At 41.3% G+C, this 23,756-nt stretch overlaps 1 protein-coding gene across 25 annotated transcripts in view; it reads right to left on the reverse strand.

Annotated features, from left to right (window-relative positions):
• Positions 1-23,756, reverse strand: part of NFIA (nuclear factor I A) — a 520,959-nt gene that overhangs the window by 310,934 nt on the left and 186,269 nt on the right. For all 25 annotated transcript variants that reach the window (XR_011438921.1, XR_011438924.1, XR_011438925.1 and 22 more), the window contains exon 2: positions 22,185-22,716. Coding sequence is in view for 17 of the 25 variants with exons in the window: in XM_070267567.1 (XP_070123668.1) it covers positions 22,185-22,716 (532 nt within the window). In the remaining 8 variants the exon portion in view is untranslated. The remainder of the gene's footprint in view (positions 1-22,184; positions 22,717-23,756) is intronic.

The raw sequence follows: 23,756 nt of genomic DNA on the forward strand, positions 1-23,756 counted from the left end.
TTTCATGCCTAGATTTAAACAAAAATTCCAAAGTAAGAAAAAGACATTGAAGAGCTGACCACCTGCTACAGAACACTGCACACAGTAGGGTCTCAATAAATGACAGCTATTGTTATAGGAAAGAGCTGGCAACTTAAAAAAAGAAAAACCATCTGCTCACACAGGAAAAAATAAAAAAATTCAGGAAGTAGGGCCTTCTGTCTTCAAATCCACAAACTTAAAGTAGGCCTTTGTTCTTCAGGGGCTGTTGGGAAACCTATTTTATAGCTTTTGGAAGAATTCTTCTGATACAGAAGAAAAATAACAGTGTCCTATTAAGCGAAACGATAATGAGCCTTATTATCACAAATGCCAGAAAGCCTCAACTTATTTAATTTTTGATGCTCATCCTAATCAAACTCTTCCATTGATTGCAAACTTCTAGGTTTCCACAGCCTACAGTTCCAGTCCTTACATTTCTCAAGCAAAGGCAGAACATTTACATGTTATTTCTTCTTAAAGTGACAATCCCTAATATCCTTTTTGGTTTTTGCCAATTTCAATCTTGGCAGGAAGTGGAAATCTGTGCACTCAGCAACAGTGCAATCTTGCTGGCTGTCAAAATTCTGTGTCAGCCAGTGCCTGAGTGGTGTTCTTGTCATTTCACCATGGTAAGAAACTTATCAGTCTGACATATAAAGCCTCTAAAAGTAGTGATTTATGCCAAAATGTAGATACACTTACCCACCACCTAAATTTCATTTTTATAATTCCCACAATTATTATAATTTCCCTCAATTATATATCCAGATTACAGTTATATCTTCAAGGATGCTTTAAAAAGATTCAAAGCATAATTATGACTCAAATAGCTTTAGATTAAAAGACAACTACATTTTAAAACGTACATTTGTCTACACTGACACATGTATGCATGTATTTTGTTAATACACTTGCCTGCAGATACAGCATACTTCTTAAAAAAATCATTTTCTCCTAGATAGTCTCCATATGAACTACACACTTCCAAGCCAACAAGCACTAATCATTTCTCAATAGACTGAATAAAAATGATACCTTTATCCTTCAGCAAGCACTGGTTACTCTTCGACTTTTTAAGAGTAAAAACTCCCACTTAAAAAAAAAAGTGACCAAGTAGAGAAATGTGTGCTATGGTTTAGAAATGGCCATTTAGCCAAATTGCATACCTGTGCTGTGTCAGCGTCCTGGCAGAGTCATCTCATTCCACCGGTCTAATGGATGGCAATTGAATTTAATTAACGAAACTCCTCTGACTTAGTTTCATACCGTGCTGAATGTAATGGAACCTTCTCTCTCTTTCTTGCATTCAACTAAAGATGTCCTTAACTGCCATCCACTTCAAGAATATTAAAGGCTATACATTATACTTAAAAGATATAATACAGTCATCTCCTTCCCTATGACTTAAATTTAGTTACTGAATTATATAATATAAAATAATTAAAAAGATACTTTGATAGTGATACACAGTATAGATTCAATTACCACAATGTATCCATTAAAGGTACTTTTATAGTATGAATAAAATGCAAATCCTCTTTATGGATCGATACCAGAACATAATTCTATTCTTCCTCCTAAAAAAAGGAAGTTAACCATTGTAAATCATCTTCACATGAAAATGGTAAAAAGGTACTCCTTTAAAAGTGCTCTGTTAATCTCAACATACTAAGAATGTTACTTTCTCTATTACACTCATTTTTAAACTGTATACCTAAATTCCAGCAATATTTGATAACAGATAAACAGAAAACTTGTCTACAATTCTTTTTTATATTTATTTAAATACCTGACAGTAAATTCAGAGACACACTTCTATTAATTAAATAATCTTTTCTGAATAAAATCAAGAACACACCAAAAAAAAAAATGCTCCTAAGGGATTCTGAGTAAATATTACTACCCTGCCTAGCTTTTGCCTGGCTGGGCACTCTGAGACAAGTTCCTATGATTGATTATGGTGCTATCTCTGAATCTTTGACTTTGAACCATAACCTTTTTTTGCGAACAATGACAGTTGGGACCTACCATTTACCATCTGTAGAGATGGAAGGGGAAAAGACTCCGTGTACATTAATCAACCAATTAAGAACAGACTTAAACAAAACACTAAAGCATAATAAACCCCTGACTGCTTAATAGCTTTCTACTTTTAATAGTTGTCTTCCTGCAGTCTGCTCACAAGATTAGGAGTAATCTGTTCAAGTCTTGACAAAAACTGCAGGAGGAAAAGGGAAGAAAAGTACACCCATCCAAACCAGGCATTTTATAGTGTGAAAAATTATACCTAAGGATTCTAAAGTTCAAATCAAAACTTGGAGGCTGATCTACACACCAGAGTATCAAAGAATTTCAAGTCAATACAAACTATGGCCCTTTTCACCGAAATTCTACAATGATTAATATATACCAACGAGCCCCCTATTTTAAAATTTTAGATGACTGCATTCTCAAAAACACCACTCACCCAATAATTTATATCATACAATTTGTCATAAAGTAATTTGCGAGGAGAACCTGAGGTTTCAATAGCTGTTAATATAGAGCAAACCTAGAAGGAAAAATTAACAAACTAGGTAAGGTCTTGCTCTTCCTCTGATTAAAATGTGATCAGCAAATGTAATATTTAAATTGTAAGGCATTAACTCAAACTCATTCCTGAATAAAAAATAAATAGGAAACCAAGGAGAAAAGTCAAGGGCACCCACCCTCACAGGTTAATTCAACACTAAGTCGGAGGTACCAGCCACTGCAGTGAGGGGACAGGAAAAATGAAAGCAGAAGCCTGGAAGAGCAGAAATGAAAGTGTTATTGTTTGCATTTGATACAAGTATCTACAGAGTAAACATGAAATAATTTACAGACAAATTTTTGGCTGAAAATATGTAAATATAGCTGGATATAAGATCACTAAACAAAAATTAACTGTATTTCTATACCAGAAACACACAGTTAGGTAATATACCTTAAAAAACACAAATTACAAAAGAAGCTTCACAAAAAAATAGTTCAAGACCTGGGTGAAAAATAATTCAATTTATTGAAAGATAAGATCGAAATAAACAGAGAGACATACTATGTTCACAGATGTAGTAATATCTGATAGTAAAAGATATAAATTCCCCTGAAATTCATCTGTAGATTTGATACATTTCTAAACAAAATCCCAAGAGGAATTTTCATAAAACTTGATAAAATGATTCTAAAATATACATGGAACAGTGAAGAGTCAAGAATAACTAAAAACACTCCTGAAATAAAAGGTGTGAAGGATTTGCCTTATCAGATATCAAAACTAACTATAAAGTCTTAGTACCTGAAACAACATGGTATTGGTACAAGGTAGACAAATCGATGGTTGGAACAGAACAGAGAATCCAGAAACAGAACCACACTAATATGAAAACTGAACAAACGACACAAGTGGCATTGAAGATCACCTGGGGAACAGAGAAACTGTTCAGTAAATGATGGAGTGAAAACTGTTATTCATATATAAAAAAATGAAAGTTGATCCCTACCTCACAGCATACACAAAAATAAATTCCAAATGGAATACAAACCTAAATGTGAGATGCACATTTAAAGATGTATACAAAATACCACGTATTTCTAAATATAGATATATACCTTTAGATATATATTTTTTATATATATCTAAAGAAAGATACCTTAAGATACATGAGCATACAAAGGATTAACAAACTTTATATCAAAATTAAGAATTTTGTGGGCAAAAGATCTGAACAGAGATTTCTCCAAAGTAGATATATGGATGGCCAACAGGCACATGAAAAGATGCTCAACATCATTAGCTATCAGGGAAATGCAAATCAAAACTACAATGAGGTGTCACTTCCCTCCAGTCAGAATAGCTATAATCAACAAGACAGGAAATAACAAGTGTTGGAGAGGATATGAAGAGAAGGGAACCTCGTACACTGCTGGTGGGAATGTAACTGGTACAGCCACTATAGAAAGCAGTATGGAATATCCTCAGAAAATTAAGAATAGATCTACCATATGATCTAGCTATTCCACTGCTTAGTGTTTATCCAAAGAACTTGAAAACACAAAGGCATAAAGATACATGCACCCCCTATGTTCACTGTAACATTATTCACAATAGCCAAGACTTGGAAGCAACCTAGGTGCCCATCAAGGGACAAATGGATAAAGAAGATGTGGTATATACACATAATGGAATACTACTCAGCCATAAGAAATGATGAAATCCGGCCATTTTTGACAACATGGATGGTCTTTGAGGGTATTATGCTGAGTGAAACAAGTCAGAGGGAGAAAGTCAAATACCATATGACCTCACTCATAAGTAGAAGATAAAAACAATGACAAACAAACACATAGCAATGGAGATTGGATTGGTGGTTACCATAGGGGAAGGGGGGGAGGGCAAAAGGGGTGATTAGGCTCACATGTGAGGGGATGGACTATAGTTAGTTTTTGGGTGGTGAATATGATGTAATCTGCACAGAATTTGAAATATATTACGATGTACATCTGAAAGCTATATAATGTTATAATCCAATGTGACTGCAATAAAATAAAATAAAAACAAGATAAACAAAAAAAAAAGGAAAAAAATTTAAGAATTTTTTTCATCAAAGATACCTTAAAGAAAATGAAAAGGCAAGTCATAAACTATGAAAAGATATTTGCAAACATACAATGCAAAGGAGCAGAATCCAGGATAGATAAAGAACTCCTACAAACCAACAAGAAAAAGACAAGCAACCAAATAGAAAAAAATGAGTAAAAGACATGAGTATTTATTTCACAGAAAAGGAAAGATAGTGGCTCACTGATATACAAAAAATGTTTAATCTCATTATTAGCCAAATTAGAAATTCAAATTAAGACCACAATAAAATATCAATTCATAGCTACCAGATCCGCAAAACGTAAAGATCTTCCGAGGGCAAATGTTAGAGAGGAGGTGCGTCAGCAGCACCTTTTGCACACTGCCACTGCTAGTGAGAGTGTAAACAGTGCAACTACTTAACAAAATAACATCTTTTTAACAATGTAACGTTTACATGCCCTACGACACACAATTTCACTCCTGGGTACATACCCTAAAGAAATTCTTACACACGTGCTCCAGAAGACATGTCCCCCTTCCTAACACTCGCTAGTAGCAACAAACTGAAAACATCCCATAGATCATCACACAGTGGGATACAGCATGAAAGAGGAATGAATTACAGTACATGTGGCAACATTAAAAACATCATGCTGAGTGAAAACGCAATTTCCAGAAGCATGTATGTATGTATGTATGCATATGTATATGTACATACAATTTTTATAACACTTAGCAACAAGCAAAACTGAACAGTATATCTAGTACACACATGTGATAAAAAACATTTCTTTCATAGGAGGGGAGTGATAAGCACACCACTGAGGATAATGGGGAATTTCAGGGAAAACAGAAGTAAATGGGAGGTATTGGGAATGTTCTCTTTCGTGAGTGGAGTAGTAGGTTCACAGGTCTTCACTTCATTTCACGTGTTATAACTTACATATATTTTTACATTAAAAACTCAAGTGAAAATAAACAGAAATCAAACCAGCAATGTTTTTTAAAACAAAAGAATTTTTTACAATATTCTAGAACCTTCCAGCAATAGGCTTGAAAGGGTTTAAAAGAAATACATTTTAATTTCTAATGATTTTAATGCTGCCCCTTTTTCCCCAAGAAAGTATATGAATAGCCACATTAGAAAAAAAAACTTCATTCTTTTTTACTTAACTGACGTAAATAATTTGTATTTTGAAGCCAATCTCAGCTCCCCACGCAAACAGAGAGGATGCAGTATAGAAGGTAACTCACTCCCATATGGACAAACACAAACAGCAGATAATCCACATTTCCGTTTGACTTAAAATGTGCATTCAGTCTTTTAACATTCCATTTCATGTCCTGATTATGCCTGGTTTCAAAGTAATTTCTACTCCTGGGAAGAGGCTAAGAAAGGATGATCCAGGTTTGTTGTAAACAGCTTGGCAGTAATACACACACACACACACATACCATACATCATATATCGATATATGTTTGAGAAGAAATCAACAAGGTGAGACTTTTGTGGTTTGGCAGAGAGGGGATGACAGATGAGCACAAAGCTTCCTTCTAATAATAATATTCAATATTTGGTTATAGAACTGAGTTTCTATGAATAATCTCCAAAAGAATTTTTTTTTAACCTGACTGAACATGAACGGCATGCAGCAATCAAAGATGAATTCACTCGAACTGGGGGAGTTCCCTATTTCACCACAAGCCCAGTCCGAATTTCACCGTACCCACTGCTGTAGGTATGCAGACACACGATTCTTTAAAAAGGTATTCTACTTCAAAATGCCTTCCCAGGTGTGCTGCACTAAGAAATCTGAATAGCAATGTCTGTCCATCCAGACTTTGCCAGAATGAAGGTGATCATCTTTTCTCAGACACAAAAATATAATCAGAGAATTAAGAATAATTAAATGAGCTAGAATTTCACTGATAAACATTATAGTGGGTGATATAAAGTTACTCTCCACCAGTCAAGATCCCCCCACTACATTCCATCTAAACACACACTCCTCACAACCTGAGAGGTATTCCACCAGCCACACCAAACAACAGGAGGTGAAGACTACAAGAAGGGCCATGAGTTCACGCCACCACATGAACCACATTATAAAATTAGAAAATAACCAATTTTTCCCAATATGCTATAATTTCAATAATTAAATATCTCCGTTAGAGAAAAATAATACTCTAAGTGATAGAAAAATTGGAGTGTTTTTCATTCACGTTCTTAATATGAAACATAATTTTCAGTATAATTTTAAGAAAGAAAAAATAGAGAGATTTACCTCTTCAATACCTGACTAGTTTTTTTGTCATTTAAAAACAATTTTTAGCTGCTGTATGAAAATCTACAACATTTGAACAGATATTTCTCCTTCTCAAGATCCTTATTACCTTACAGGCAACTAGCCACATATTGACCTTGACCTGAATCTCACATTTCAGAAATAAAAACAGAATTGCAAGAAGATATCTCATTTGTTTAAACCGTGCTCAGATGTCCCAACCCTAGGCAGCATACTGGGAACATCCACGCTCTATACCACTTTGCAGAGGCAGGCGGGTCTACTGTCCTCTCTCCAGCTTTGAGATCCAATCAGAACATAAGGGGAAAAAACTACATTCAGGTTTTCATTTCCCACTGGGACATTTCTGGTAACTGCTCACCAAAGAAGATGGCCAGAATTTGGTCCCGTTTAGCATTCTACAAAACCACAAAGGAAGACTTATTCTCACTCTCTTTAAAGGACATTAATTTTCATATAATCTTATGTTTTTGTTTCTCATTATTTTTAAGTTTTAGCAAAAATAAATAAATAAATAAATGTAATTCTGTCAAAATGCTTCCATCATCCTTTGCTGAAACCAGTACGAGCTTTTAGACATGAGAACAGGGCCAGACAGAAACACATGATGGGAAACTCGGCAGTGGAGCAGTTTTGATAGCGAACACGCTGGAGAAATAAAATCATGAACACTGGAGGTGTGGGGGGAAGAAGCTCTTATCTCCAGTTGGGTTCTGTTTCCCTTAGAGAGGCTTATGTTACCTACAATCAATAGGTCTCCAATTAAGCAAAGAAGATTTACATATGCCGGTGCATTCTGGAGCTAATGAAATTGGTCTAACAGTTTAATGAGAGTAAAGCACTGGAGAGGAGGGGGAACTTAGGAGTTCACCACACAGAACTGCGCCAGCTCCTTAATTCTGATCTTTAACTTTTCTACTGGTACTGCCTTTGGCCTCTCCCAACTCAGGAAAAGTCACCATGCCGCAATATGCCCTCTTCGGTGAGGACAGACACGAAAACCTGCAGAGACAAGGATATGACTGACAGACACTTCCCTGCGGGGCAAGACGGTGTGTGATTCAAAAGCAAAAACGAGCGAGTGCATCCTGAGGCGAGGTCCCTCTTTAATCAAGACTGTGCTCTTTACAAGTTCGGCAGCACGAAACTAAAATCCTCCATTTCTCCTCCTGGCGTAGCACTGAGCACACAGTAGGGACCTGATCAACACTGTTGGTGCAAAGATGACTTCATCACACATACGCTGCACCAAGAGCTTTATTGTTGCATCGCTTCTAACCACCTTCCCTGGTAAACGGTTCAGACGAAGCTGAAGACCAGGACCTCAGATGGGAAAACAAGGAGCCTGAACAGTGTCCCATTGATATGTCTAGCATCACCAAACCTCTATTTTCAGAACTATAATTATTCACATGTTAATAAATCCTTTAGGTTAACATGAAACTTTGGATTTAGGTGAAGAAACAGAAATCAGTTGACATCACAGTGGGAGAAGGGAAAATCATTCCGTCGACAAGATTTTAGGCTTCAATTCTGTCCTGCGGTGAACACTCCAAAACTGCACCACAGTGATGCACCCCCTCACGATGATTCAGTCAACGACAGACCACACACACACAAACACGACGGTGGTCCCACAGGTTAGCACCATCCAGCCCAGGCGGGCGGCAGGCTGTGCCATCCAGGTGCGTGTAAGTGCGCTCTGCGATGTTCACACCCCAGCAACATCGCCTGACGAGGCATTTCTCAGAACGTCTCCCCATCATTGAGTGACACAGGACTGTATGTTACCTAGTTTCTAAATGCACATTATAAAGCTGCTCACATTTTTTTGTTTTGTTCAACCCAGACTCTCCATTTAGTCACCAGCTCAACACAGACACTGAGCACACACAGGTGCCAGGCCCTACGCATCCCATGAGGGGTACCCAAAAACCAGCAGGACGCAGTCCCTGCTCATAGAGCAATCACAGCCCAGGCTGGAAGACAGACCATTTCATAGGATCCCAGAAGTGCCAATGGTGAGGTCTAACACCCGCCAACAGGAGGGTGTGGGAACGTGCGGGAGAGGCCCTCAGCCCAACGCTGGGGCGAAAAAAGGCTTAAGTCACGTTAGCCAACTAAAGGTGGGTGAGGACATTCCAAGTGGAAGGAATAATACAAGGGAAAGAACAAGAGCAGACGTATGCTCATGCTACCATGTAAAGTGTGGGGAGAGACCCGAGGGAGACAGGCAGGAAGACAGGCTGCCCCGCACATGCCGGGCACCAACATTCCATTTCCCTCTGTGCCAGCACTCTCTCCAGTTTCACGGTGCGTTCTGTTCACTAGTTAACTCCCTCCAGGTAATTTCCTCACTTTAATTATCCCACATTTGTCTAAGCACACCTTACCCATATTTAAATATCACATCTATTATCTTGATTACAAATAAGAACATTCATAACGTGGGGCATTGTGAAAGGAGCCGTGTCAGGAGCAGGAGTCATTCCACAACTCTCAATTCGTTAGTCCCGAAACGCCTCTCAGACCAGCTCCCACCTCCCAGAGTTCAAGCACCCACGGCTGATGCATGGGAGGCTGCTGAAACCTCGCCCTGGCGGGGGCCTGCACCTGGGCACTCATCCCAAATGGAAAGACATCCTCTCCCCAGACGTCGGCCTTGACAGTGAGGGTCTCTGAAAAAACTTCCTTCTCACGAATGGATTAAAAACAGAAAAGGGTGTCATATTGCAGACTCATAATTCTAATTTGAATATACACAATTTAAAATATATAGCATTAATGAAGGCTGTTTATCATTGATGTATTCCATTTTATTAATATTACACGAAAAAATGGGAGATTAAAGAAGAGAGAATAAGGCCAGATCTGTAAAAACGCTGTTTAAGACTACAAGAAAATAAGGTGAGGGGGAAGAGAGAAGAGGAGAGATTTTCAAACTTGTTAAACTTCCATTATTTGGAAAGAAGACACTCTTAAAATAAAGGAAATATAAGACACTGCTACAGTCACGAGGTCACTTCTGATACTTGTATCCAGGTGGCTCATTCAGCCTGCAGACAGCACGGTCTTCCTGGAGGAGCTGACACCCCACGCACTCGTCCGTCAAGTCCGCCTTCTCTCACTGAGTGTACAACAAAGGACTCTGTCGTGAGCGTCCTGGCGTCCCACGCATCACTGGGACTAGTGCCCTCAGCGTTCAGAAAGGGCCTCCGGGACAATCCCACAGCACCCTCAATGACACACACACGTCTTCTGCCTTCTGAAAATAAGTGCAGAACAAATCGCTTGTTCCATGCACATATCAACCGCTGGAGAAACAGATTTCACTTTCAGATTACACAGCAAGCGGATCTAACGGAGGACAGAAAATTCCAGCATGCGCGGCCGGCGACTGCCAGATTGCCACTGCTGCTGTTGTTTATTTCATTTATCAGACACGCGATGGTTCTTCTCCCTCCTATCACCATCTGCAGCTCTCCTAGAAGACCCTCGCAGCTGTCCCATTAACCCACCAGCACACACTCACACAAGGACCTCTTCCACACTTTCTGTCTGCGTGTAACACGAATCTGTTTTCTTTTAACAAGAGAAAGAAAGGCAAGGGAGCCTGAGACTTCGGACAACTCAAAAACCCACTTCAGTGTAAAAGTCTCAAGCTTGCTAACTTTCTTGGGAGACGGAGCAAAACAGAGAATGGAAGTGGCTATGCTACTGGGACTTGGCTGAGCTCTAGGAACTAGTCCTGACCGCCAAGCCTGCCCCAGCCTGCTGGCCACGGCCTCCCTCCCTCCCTGCCTCTCACCCGTGCTGCCGACCGCTCCTGTAACTCTGTTTTAAACTTCAGCATCACTGGAAGGATGTCCTTAAACACAGAAATAGGGCTTTTTTGCGCCCCAGCAGCCTTCTTTAGAGAAAACGCGCTTCGGTGAACTATCAGATAATAGGAACCACCTGTGCCCTGTCCTGTGTCTGCTCGGATCTTACTTCCATTCACACAGATACTTTTCACAAAAGAAAATAAAAAGATGTAACACTTAGTAGAAGTATCATCAAACGACAGAATTCCTCCACGCACACCAATCGTACAGGAAAAAGGCAGCATCGACAGCCAGTTCCACAAATATTTAGAACTTCATACAGGCGATTAGTTGGAAGGATCCTAATTTAAAAACACCAAAAGCTCTTAAATCTTAACTTCTGAGGGAATTTCACCCAAGATGGCATCGACTCATTGCACAGTATTTTCTTCAGTTTTGTACCCCTGGCACCTACCCCAGCTCCTGATAGGGAGTAAGTGTTCAAAACATGTTTGCTGACCTGGTAGCCAGTGACGTGGTGGAACCTGTCAATAAGGCAACCGACACAGCCCGTGCCAAGGCCAAGCAAAGAGCACCCACCTGGATGCCCGTGGCCGCAGCCGGCCGCACCCCTCCCTCCACACAGGAACCTCCCGCCCCAGAGCTGCGGGCCGCGTGGACTCGGCCTCCCACCAGGGAAACTCAGAAGCTCTAGCTGCTCACTGCTCTGTAAACTTCAGAGAAGGCAGCGGCTGTGGGCACCGTCACGTACCCCAGACCACACTTCTCCCCATCTGTCACCTCCGAGGTGGAGCTCAGGGCGTCTGACGGATCGGGGGCCTTGGAGATAAAAACAGCCCACAGCAGGGTCTGGCCTGGTTACGACCCCCAACCACGTGCCATGGACGCCCTGCTCAGCCCGTTTCTCACCTGCATGAAGGCAATTACAAAGCCCACCCAAAATGTAAGGTTTACATGAAGAGGTAACAAAATAAGGTGTAAGAAAAGCCAATTTAAACACTACGGAGGTTAACAATACAACTCTGGGGTCTGACGGACGGGCCTTCACCCAGCTTTGCCACTTACCATGGGTGCGACCCCGAGTGAGTGTCCAACACTCCCTGAACCTGAGTCACAGGAGAACCCACAACAAAAGGCGGCTACCATCGCCACCGGGCCCACCACCCAACATGAAGATCCTCCAAAACTGGGAGAAGTCCAAGAGGAAAACAAAATAGAAACAAACAAACCACATAAAACCAAGGAAACCCAGATCCACAATTTAGAAAACCATCAAAGCCAAGCCTAAGAAATGGGACCCAGATACTAAACTCCTCGCAGCGCCTGAAGAGTGTCAGAAAGTTCTAGCTCAAAGCCAAACGCAGCCCTGCAGCTGCTCCGTCCTCATTTTTAAACACGGTGATTGGTGACAGAGGGCCAAAAACTTGAACCCACGTTCCCCTCCAATCTGTCTCCCCAACTCCGCTGTCTCATGAGGCGGCTTCACTCACGCGGCCGCGCCCCGCCCCAGCACCCCCAAGGCTCAGGGGCACATAGTCAAAGGCGTGCAGAAGCAGTCTCCATATAGCAAAACTGAAAATGCCTCTCTTTGAAGAATTACAAAGCTTTCTGTCTGAAACCTCTGACCTTTCTAGAGAAATCAGAGTCACTGTAGTTTAAAAATGTAGGTGGTAAAAGTACAAAGGATTACATTGATTCATTTTGCATGTTCACCGTCTTCTCTGAGACCAGGGGCAAATATCCTTAGAACAATTAGTTGTTCAAGCGTAACATTTCAGACTGCAATGTCCTCATTCTCCAAAGAGCCGTCCACGTCCTGGGCCCAGGGAGATGGCACTTCTCTGTTAATTTCTATTCCCACTTTATTTTACAGAAAATCTAAAATACGTGACTTCCAGAAGCTTCTTTAAAAGACTTTTGTCTGTACAAGGAAGGAGCCAAGAAAATAAAAATTCATTTGAATCTTCTTAAAAACCACTGCAATTCTTGATTGGGTGAGGAGGGGAGGGACTTCTAAAAGTACATTTAAAAGAAAAAAGAATTCTTAATAAAAGTCCTTGTCACATATTAAGAGGCTACACAATCAAAGTACTGCAGTGACTGTCTCTCCCTCACAGGAACGCACAACAATAGTTACGCTGTTGAACAGCATCAAGTTACAAAGACTTCATTCTCAGAAGTTACTTGAAACTACTCTCCAAAAGAGAACCTCTACCATTTAAAAGGAGGGGAGAAAAGCCAACTGCAAGCATCCGTCAGAAACTGCAGTAACTTAGCAATTTTATATAAAACGCATCCGTGCAAAAATCCTGCCACAGCCACACACAGATGCAGACGAGCTTTTGCAGTTTCTTATCCAGAATCTTTGCTTCATCTTAAATGTCTGTAACCCACTTATCTTTAACTGCTAATTGCTAAATGCTAAAAATATATAAAAATATATTCTATACACTGTTTCCCATCAACATCTTTAATATCTAATACTACCTATGAATTATATTCAGCATGAAATATATTTACAATTTTCATTGCTGATCTGTTATATCCGAGCCCATACAGCTCTGTTTAATAGTAGCTACAAAGATCTACATGCAGATACACAGTATCTTAATTACTTCGTCTATAGTATGCTCTCTAAGCATCCATTCCTCATCCATTTGGAATGTTTAAAAATGCCACGAAGAAGGGCGTGGTGTCATCTCAACACTGACATCCATCTGTCCATGGTCCTCTTTTGACTTGACTCCTTCTGTAGCCAAGATTTTCACAAAAGTTGATGAGAATTTGTCAACCTAAGGACTTGTAATGTCAGCTCCTTTGAAAGGCAATGGAATATCTGAAAGTGACAATGACGGGATCCTGTGTACAATATTCACTTCATGTAGGAGCTTAAAATTAAATAACTAATCCCTTTAAGATTAAAATACACAGAATTCTAAATGTTTCCAACAGGGGAAGAGGGAAGAGGCAGGCGAATACCACAGAAGAGACAGTTCTGAGTTTCCTACGTTAAGGAATATGTCCCTAATTTTGAAAATTGATATTGTAGCACCACAGTTCCTATTACTCGCTGACAAACACCATTCCCTCCAAAAACTACCACTCAGATCAAGCTATATGATTCACCACAGCTCGATCTCGCCCAGTGTGGACACACTGCCCTGTCTAATCACGGGCTGGCAAATTACAACAGGAAATAAAATCACCCAAATCACAGCAACCACGACAAAGCCTGACAATGCAGTTGCTACAGAGACATACAGACCAATTTTTAAACAGCATTAATTTTTAAAACATGTTTTATTGTTACTTTTATTTCATTGCACTTTTTTTACCCAGAGCTTTTAAAAAAAAAGCCATTAAAATATTTATATGAATACATATGGTCTGAAAACTCTGTCTGGACACTCATAGGTTACTGGGACCAACAGAGATGCCACAAGGTAGGCAGCCAGGGACCTGATGATGCAGACACGGGGATGCGAGTAATATTTTTATTCCAGTCCTCTTTTGTTTACAATTTAGTCACTTTTTTTTTTTTTAACATACCTCAGTTTTCCCTTTCTGGCATGACTGACACTCCACAACTCTAACTTTTAGGTCTATTAGCATTTCTAAAAAAGAAACTTAAAAAGTTACATTTCTATTTTATTCAATATAAGTTCAGTTCAGCAGCTTATTTTTAAAATAAACTCTAAAAGAATTAATACATATAAATAATGAATTAATGTAGTATAAATTATAATTACTGGTCCTTTTTTTAATATTTACAATTATAAAATTCATGTTGAGTGAGGCTTTGAATTTTTGCACTGAAGTCATTGAGAAGTAATCTTACCTAAGTTTAAAGAAATGAAAATGAGAGCATTAAATAAATCTATCAATAAATCAGTCATTTAAAGGCATTAAGATGAAATTTGCCCCTATTTTCTATTTTTCTTTCTCTTTTCAATTAAAAAACAATTTTTTAACTAATAAAATCCCATTTTTGCTTTCTTTTAAATAACTATAGACAAGGCCATAATCAAAGGATTTTTTTGGAGCAAAGTAAAATTCTTAAATCTAATCATTAACGCTAGTCAGAAATATATACCTCCTGTGCATATAAGAAATATGTACAAAAATCTACCTAGTAAAATATTACATGCAATTCTGATTTTAAAATAATGCTTGCTTTAATTCTCGATGGCTTCCTAAAGCATCTAGAACCAATTCATCTAACTTTGTCTTAACCAAAGAAAAAAATTCTTAAACCTGTGTCATAATGCTTCTATTCACTAAACTTCCACATTCTAAAAACAAGACCGAACAAGTCATTCCAGATTTCTGACCCCAACAACGAGGGGCATAAGACCCTTTCTTCCCGTCCTCACGGAGCACGGCCCGCTGTGGCTGAGAGCGCAACTCCAGCAGAACGCCTCCGCGGGAGGAGGCCGATCTGGACGTTTCATCCCCCCTTTGATACGAGGTAGCGTGTGACACCATTGAAACAGCATCCCACTCTGGACACTGGCTACACGAGGCCCGGAGCATCCGTCTGCGTCTCAACATCACAGGGAGGGGAATCACAAGGTCTGGCTTGATCCTGCTCTGCACAAGCCACCTGGCAGCTCTGAGACGATGGTTTCACCTGCACAAATGGGGAGTGCACCCCTTACTCACCACAGGGCTGTGAAGTTACAACAGAAAAAGAACAAGAAGAAACAACAGAGAAAGCTACGAGGTATGGCCCGAGTACAGTGCTCACCGCAAAATAGACGCTCAATAAAAGCTCTTTGTCCCCTTCCTTCCTTCTCCTTTTCCCTACTCTCAACTGATGCAGATCCAAAACATTTACCACCAGGAAAGTATGTGAAAGACATGAAGAGAAATAAGTCGAAAGATGTCAAAGAACACTCAGATATTCCACTCCAATCTCCTGCACTTCCTAGGAGCATCCTCATCACTGCTCCGTTCGGGATCAGCAATATACTAACTACACGTTAAAGACCAACACTCGCCAAAATACATAACACAACCAAACTTCTTCCCTTCAGTTTTACCTTTCTCAGCCTCTTTTACAGACAGAACGACAAACATATTCCCTGCTTGGCGTGGCCACAATTTGTCATCTGTGGACTTACTGCTTTGCCTCATAAGCCATGTTTATTTAACTAGAATATTAATGGGAGGTCTAATTCCATTAGATAAAATATACTTTTACACTGTAGAATTATCAAAAAACATGAAGCACTGTTTTCTAATATTTTGGGAAAAACCTAGGGAAAAAGTCTGACCTCTCAGCAGCTGGCGAATTCTGGTAAATTCTGGGACACTAAAGTTAGACGAATAATCTGTGTCTTACAGCTGCCTCAGTGGGAGACAGTCAAAACGCTGACAACACTAAGTTACCACCTTAAAAAGCAAAATGGTGCTCACAATAAACATCTCGAGAGCCCCTCGTCCAAGCTCCAAGCGTATGCACACCAGTGCCCCCAACTGGGCCCCCCAAACACTAAAAAGAACTTCTGTGAAACTTTTCTTTCTAAAAATTTGAAAAGAAATTCAAAAGCCCTAAACAGTCCCTTAGTCTGAAACAAGCTTCATCAAAAATTGTGGGGAGGTGGATTATAAAATTCTCCAGTCAATATCTTCTGCTCGGGGGCCCTTCACAGTCAGTACTTAAACCAAGACACTTTTCAGAGCATCTCCATCTGCCAGTAAGTTCACGGTTTTATGTTTCTCTTAACAAATCATGCCAGTTCATTCATTCCCTTCCTCCTCTTCTCCTCCCCACCCCCGACTTCTTCCTTCCCCTCACCCTACCTCCCGAGGATTTACAATTTATATTATATTTAAAAGCAAGATCTAACCTCTAAACACGGGGAAATTATTGCTGAAATGATAATAAACCGGTATTTAGCACATTCACTGAATTCAATCTGTATTCTCAAAATTGTTTTCAATAATCTATATTAACATTTGTGAGCAATTAGAATTGTTGCTGCTTCTGTGCAAGTTTTAAAAAACCGACAGGCTGTTCTGCATCCTCTGGAAGCAGCTTGAGGCCTTAACCAAGTGAGACACCGAGTCCTACTGTGTACAGCAGTGACCACAACAAAGGCTGTGGTTTCTCCCACACTAGCCCTAAATAGGTTTAAATCAATGCTATTCATCACTGGTGGAAGAGGAGACGGGCAGATCCAAGCCAGCAGCACCGGGAAGGCCTCTCAGCCATGGGCAAGCCAGCACCGGCTCACAGGTTCACTCCAGAACAACTCTCGCCCCGTTCCTGGATGCGCCCTGCCTTGGGATGCCATCTTTTTCACTATATTCTAGATAAAGGTATTGTTACTATCCTCAGGTTGTGCAGAAAACACTCAAACATAAAAGCCATATTTATCTCAAGCCCGTTGATTGTCAGTGCTGTCTCCTTTGAAGAAGTAACAGATAAATAAAAAGATAAATGAAATTTTCTAAAACTGTGTGCATATATCCTTAATTGACAGTAGATTAATCAGCCACAAAATGCACCTTGTGTTTACTTCAAGGGCAGAGTTAGAATCTGAGATAGGGTGGTACTTACTCTCTTAATTGTAAACATCACTGTTCATTAGTCTTACTCCTTCTTCCAAATACAGTTTGTTATTTCAATCACAGCAACTAACTGCTATGCTCTCTAGCAGGGAGTTTATCGAGGTCCTGAAGAAGTCTGATCACATAATGTACATCCTGGACTCCAGCGTAAACACCACGCCACACACAAGCACCTGCTCACAGAACACACTGGATATATTTCAGATATGCAATATTGCCGCAAACAAACATGGTAAGTTACCTAAAAATTAAGAAACTAATTAATTTGGTATAAAATTGTAAACTGTAACCATCAACAATATTCATTAAAAAACTTTCACAGGGGCCGGCCCGGTGGTGCAGTGGTTAAGTTCGCACGAGCCGCTTCAGCCCAGGGTTCGCTGGTTCGGATCCTAGGTGCGGACTTGGCACCGCTTGTCAAGCCATGCTGTGGTAGGCGTCCCACATATAAAGTAGAGGAAGATGGGCACCGATGTTAGCTCAGGGCCAGTCTTCCTCAGCAAAAAGAGGAGGATTGGCAGCAGATGTTAGCTCAGAGCTAACCTTCCTCAAAAAAAAAAAATTTACAGTAATTATTTGATATGCACTGATAACTTCATGCATATAGTTACACTGTATTTAAAGTACCAGCTTTTTTAAAAAAAGAAATCCTTCCCATTGTCCTACACAGCACTCTGTGTGCAGCCTGGTTGTGCACACACACGCACATGAAGCACACACACACTCCTGCACAGACACTCCTAATCTTACACCTGCTCTGAAGCAGTAGGAAGTGAATTTTCAATCTGTCAACATGACCATCTGGTGAATCTGCACATCGCAGCTTTCTCTGTGACTCTATGAAGGAATGGCAATCGCGAGGCCAAAATAAAGCTAAAACGCACCTGAGGGGGAGCCGTGCTCTCTTTGTCGAAATGCAACAGTACATGACATATCAGAGCAAAACTAGCAGTGATGTAAGTAATTTAAATGAGCACTTGTGACAGCAGAAGTGAAGAACAGGGCACAGGTAACATGGCCATCAGTGACACTGCCGGACAGTTTCCAGGATGGGTGACAGCCTTCCGAGACACTGCACGGCTCCTTCAGGGGATGACGGGGCCACTCCTCTTCCTGGTCCCTGTGATGCTGAGAAGAGACAGGACCGGACGGCGCGGCAGCAGCCAGTAACCACCGAGCTGAGACATCACTGTGCAAAAACGTTCACTTCCTACCTTAAAACTAGCAAGCACGCATGCCACCGTTCGCACAAATTCAATTGTCCCTGTCACTGGCTACTTACCAACTACAGCAACTACCTGACAAATTCTGGTCATTCATCAATCTTTCAAAGCAAATTTTAAGATCACTAAAAATACTTCCAAGCTTAGAAAATTCCTCATCTGCAAAAAGTGAAGATGCTCATTGCGATTTAGCTTTTGGGGCCTAATGCCGCCTGAAAATTAGCAAGGGCCTTGGCTGAATTCAACATAAATTTCTGTGTCTTAGTTTTAAAGGTCTCCACACCATTGCCCCAGAGCTCTCATTCTACCATACAGCAGGTAACAACTCAAAAGTAAACATGGCTCTGCCCTTCTGTGGCCCAGATACAGCAACCCACCTCTGTCCAAGAGACGAACCCTCAGACAGTCTAAACTCTTACAAAATTTAACTAACACAACTGAGAATCCTTCCAGAATCTGATGACATTACCAGAAGTTATACAGAAGCGGTTTAAAAAAAAAAAACTCTCCAGAAAGTTCTCGGTTGAGTGCCTGCTAATGAGCAAAGGTTAACTTTATCTAAAAGGTCAAACGCCTGGTGGCTAAGGTCATGACCTTAACAACTTACATTGTGACCTTGCCACGTGCCGGGCATATTGTAGGTTCTGATACAGATCATCTGGTAAAGACCAGCCATAAATTAGCTTTACTGTTACACGCCCACGAAGAAAGCCGTGTGCCACAAACCGTAATATCTCCAAGAGGTCATGTGATCCATGGGGAGGATGGCTCAGAGACCAGACTGAGGGCAAAACATGGTTTTACTCTTTCATACTTCTAACGAGATGACATTCTCAGGCTTATGGAATCACTCTGACTTCATTACACTTGTTTATCAGCCACAAAATTCACACAGTTCTAATGCCACTGGATTTAGAGAAAAAAATTGGAATGCAGTTTATGTGCTGCATTTTAGCATCTCAATAAGTCTCAGAAAAAACCACCTGTGATTTTCAAAGGGGACTGATTCTGCATCAGCTTCTAGGATCTGCGTGTGCTCCCTCCAAGGCATCGACTTCCCACCAAGGATGAGGCCAAGCCACAAGGAAGTGTTATTGTACACATCTTTAGAAGGGAAAAAAGATCTCATTTTTGTGGCCATCTAGGGGAAAAAATGGCATTTTGAAAAAAAAAGTACAACATTTAAAAAAAAAAAAAAAAAGAGGGGGGGAAAAACACATGAAAGGTGCAATGGCCACGATGGTTTGGCACGTTTCTGGAACCACATTTCAGAGTCTCTGCCTCCTGCCAAGACTGGCAAGTTCTCAGAACTTTTAAGGTGAAAACATCGTTTAGTGTTTGCACATCTTCAGTGTTAGAACAGATGCTTGTCGAATCATCGTGTGCAAGCTGACCCATGCACCTCCTATTTGTATTGGCACTTCCCCTTCCACAAATAACAGGTCTCTAAATCTCTGAAATCTAATGTGAAATATTGTCAGACAAAAGGCCCTTAATATTTTCTTTTGCAGTCGTCCCGCTGCGCACACAGAGGAGCAGCCATGGCGGCGGCGCTGGCTCCTGATAGCCAATGGCCTGACACCTGGCCGGTGTCCAGGCCTGGCAGGGGATTCTGGGACACTCAGGAGAACCACAAGGGAAGGTGGTCTGAGCCACGCCGCTGTCAACAGACCCTGTCTGAGCGATAAGGATGCTAACCATCCTGAGCAACCTCGTACGTGTCATTTTACCCACATAACCCGCCAGGATCTGAAACCAGCAGAAGTGTGTGCATTCAAGGATCTGGAACAATAGCACAGCGACAGACCTCAACAATCAGCAGGGACCCCTGTAACGGCAGCAGCTGGAAGGCTGCACCTCCTTGGCCGAGGGAGATGCTCTCCGCTAAGACGCCATGGGCGCCGCCCACCTCACAAAAACCTAAGAGGGGTTTCCCTTTGCTGTCACCATGCAAGGAAGCAGGCACCTCGACTGCCCCACCTGTGGGCACCCTCCATTTTCTAGGGTGTGAATTAGAACACTTACTGTAATTCATAAATTTACTTTTCTAAATCTCGAGAACATTAAACACAAGATTTTAATGAGTGCTCCCTGAAAGCACTTATAACACCCATACATTTTTTGCATCTTGTTTCCCTATCAGAATCTCCACTTATGTATGCAAATAAATTTTTAAAAATTTAACTTTGCTTTCTCAATAGATGAAAAAAGTACAACAAGAGGCTGAAGGGGTTAAGACAAGGCTGCTTGTTCCTGTTTAGAGGTCATTTGAGAGGTGCTGCATTTTCATTCTCAAGACCCAGAACTGGCTGAAGCAACAGGCACTTCTTATAATTAAGGATATGTTTTCAGAAACCCAAATATTTGAAAAACTTACAGAGCACATCCTCTAAAATACTCGTGGATCCCCTGCCAAGAGAATGCACGTCGATGTGACATGCCTGCAAAGTTAATTTCTCCAGTTTCTTATGTAAGGACAGATGGATAACAAAAGTTCTCTTTCTAAAAGATATACTGAGAAAAATAATAGAGGCTAGCTTGTCAGCTGACTTCTTTAAAAAATAGATCACATTTTTAGAATTAACAATGTTTTGCAAAACAGTGCAGTGTTGATTTTACAGGTAACATCTCTCTCCTTTGTGAAAAGATACACAAATATAGGAGCCCCAGAACAACCTACTGGTAGGATTCCACAACCCTCCTTCTTCCATCTGCTTCAAGTAACTGCCATGCAGGTAATCTAGCAAGACCGATACCGAGATGTACGTATAAAAAGTCAACAAGTTACACAGGGCCTGAGCTTCCAACAGAACACAATGAGCCTTTTGTCTAAAAGACGAAAGGAACAAAGTAGCAATGCATCCCTGCATCCAGCCCTCCACAGTTCATCCTCCGCCACTCACTTGTACAGGTACAACAGGGCTCGAGAGCAGCCCTGGACAGTCAAGAAGCCTAACTCGAATCAAAGCAACTCACTGCATCAATTATCAATATCGATTTCTCAATGCACGCATGCACTGCACAGGCTGGTGACTGAAGATTAACCTCTCCATCACTACTTAGAGCTGGTCCGTTCTCTCCTCAGCTCTCTCAGAACACTAAGCCCTACATAAACAGCCTCTGAGTTTGCGTATAATGCCTCTTTTCCTTCATAAACGACCAGCAACTTGACAGTCACCCTATGTCCAACCTCTTCTTAATTAGCAGGGGTTCAAGAGGGTCCCGTGGGTTAAAAATACTCCCAGAAGAAAGCGACTACAGAGACTCAGTGCGTTCTAACCCGGCCACGTGCCGTTAGGGCCCACTCTGTCCTACCAGGTTTTCACGAGGCTTCTCACCCATCGTCAAAACGTGATTTCAACGTGTCACAGGACTGACTACCAACGCCTTCCATAACACCATTGCCAAAGACCTGAGCTGAGTGAGAATCCCCTCACGGCTGCACCTCTCCACCCGAAAGAGGGGCTCAGGCCCGGGGCTGCTGGCTGTTCCGGCGGTCCGGCTGGGGAACCACGCCCTCTGGATGGACACCGCCTGCGACTTCGGGAGCTCAGGGAAGGTCCGGCACACGCAGAGGTCACCAGGAAAGAGACCCAGCCAAGCGAGAGGAGCGACTTCTCACCACACTTACCTGCCGCGTGCACAAAGTACGCCAAGTACAAGTCGAGCTCCTTCACAGACACCCCTATGTGGTGCGGCTGGACGCAGAGCCCCGGGTTGGAGCACTGGGCCGACTTGACCAGGCGCTCCCCATCAGTACTTTCGAGCGGGATACCTTTAAATAAAATCACCATGACAAGGTCCAACCTCCAGACTTTGTCTGCCTGGCGCAGACAGTCGATGCGGCGCATCTTGCCCTTCTGATCGGGGTTGGAGAGCACGCAGCACGCGGGCTTCTTCCCCGTGACCGTGAGAACAAAGTCCTCCCGGTACTCCGGTCGGATGTCCTTCCGTAACTTGGCCAGGAGTCGAGACGCCCACTTCTGCTTGACCTCAGGCTTTTCGCTCAGCAGCTCGTCCTTCACGGCTCTCTCTTCTTCTTTTGACATACGCTTTTCATGTTTTTTGAAGTATTTTCGTTTTCGGGCCTGCAGGTTGAACCACGTGTAGGCGAAGGCTCGGACGTGGGGCAGAAGAGCTTCGATGAAAGGATGGAACTCATCCTGGGAGAGGAACACAGATAAAAATATAACTACAACGAAAACAAAGGAAACAACTTCTCTTCAGATGGTCACCTTAAAAAAAAAATCCTTATTTCACCTGAAATTCGATTCAAGCACTACATTCCCAAAATCATACAGAGGATCCCTCTGGGAAGCCCCCGAGGGAAAAAAGAAAACTGTCGGTATCATTTCTCACAATCTCAAAGAAGAAAATTGCTAAACATTTAAAAATGTTTTGATACGTTCACCGAAGTGTACCAGGTTCTATTGTCGGGCCAAGGTCCCGAATCCTTCAGACAGCAAGTGAAGTTTACTGAAATACTTATGACAACGTATAATCTTAACCCTATTTCAAGGAAGGCACATGTAACTCTGCTCCAGCCTTGACCTCACTCCTTGTGGGGCGGCCAGGCTCGCCCGCCAGATTGGCAAACCCTAAACATGCAGATGCCAGTCAGTGTTTATGGAAGTCCAGGAGCGAAAACCACTCTGCGATCAATGAAAACAAAGACTTTCCCTCTAAAAATATTGCATGGAGACTCTGGGCAGCTCCTCGCTCATTCTGGTAGCATCTTAATGCCTTTTTAAGTATTACAGCTGCACATAATTTTTTTGAGTCAAAAACTTAGAAGAATTGGCAGCTCCCTATACAAAAGAAGAGATGAATTTGATATTCATCAGACTAAAATAAAAGATCTATGTCCAAGACATAGTTGCAGATACTATGGGAATGAAACAAAAAGGAAAAAACAAAGAAAAGCGTGCATGCCAGATAGTAAACAGAATGCGTCATCGTGACAACACTCTTGCAACTAAATACATTTAATTTACTGATATGATTGTGAAATGCCTTCAGTAATAATGACCCCTGAAAAAGAGAATCAGTATTTAATTTGGGGAAATAATATTTCAGACTTTTTCTCACAGGGAAACAGAGAACACGGCATATTAAATGTTTACAGGACTCCAGGAAAATCCTCACAGTTTCCTCTCAAAATTCAAGTAATTTTAAAATAAAATTGAATTTAAAACATTTAAAT

This window comes from Equus caballus, chromosome 5 (genome assembly GCF_041296265.1).
Source record: "Equus caballus isolate H_3958 breed thoroughbred chromosome 5, TB-T2T, whole genome shotgun sequence".
NCBI lineage: Eukaryota > Metazoa > Chordata > Mammalia > Perissodactyla > Equidae > Equus > Equus caballus.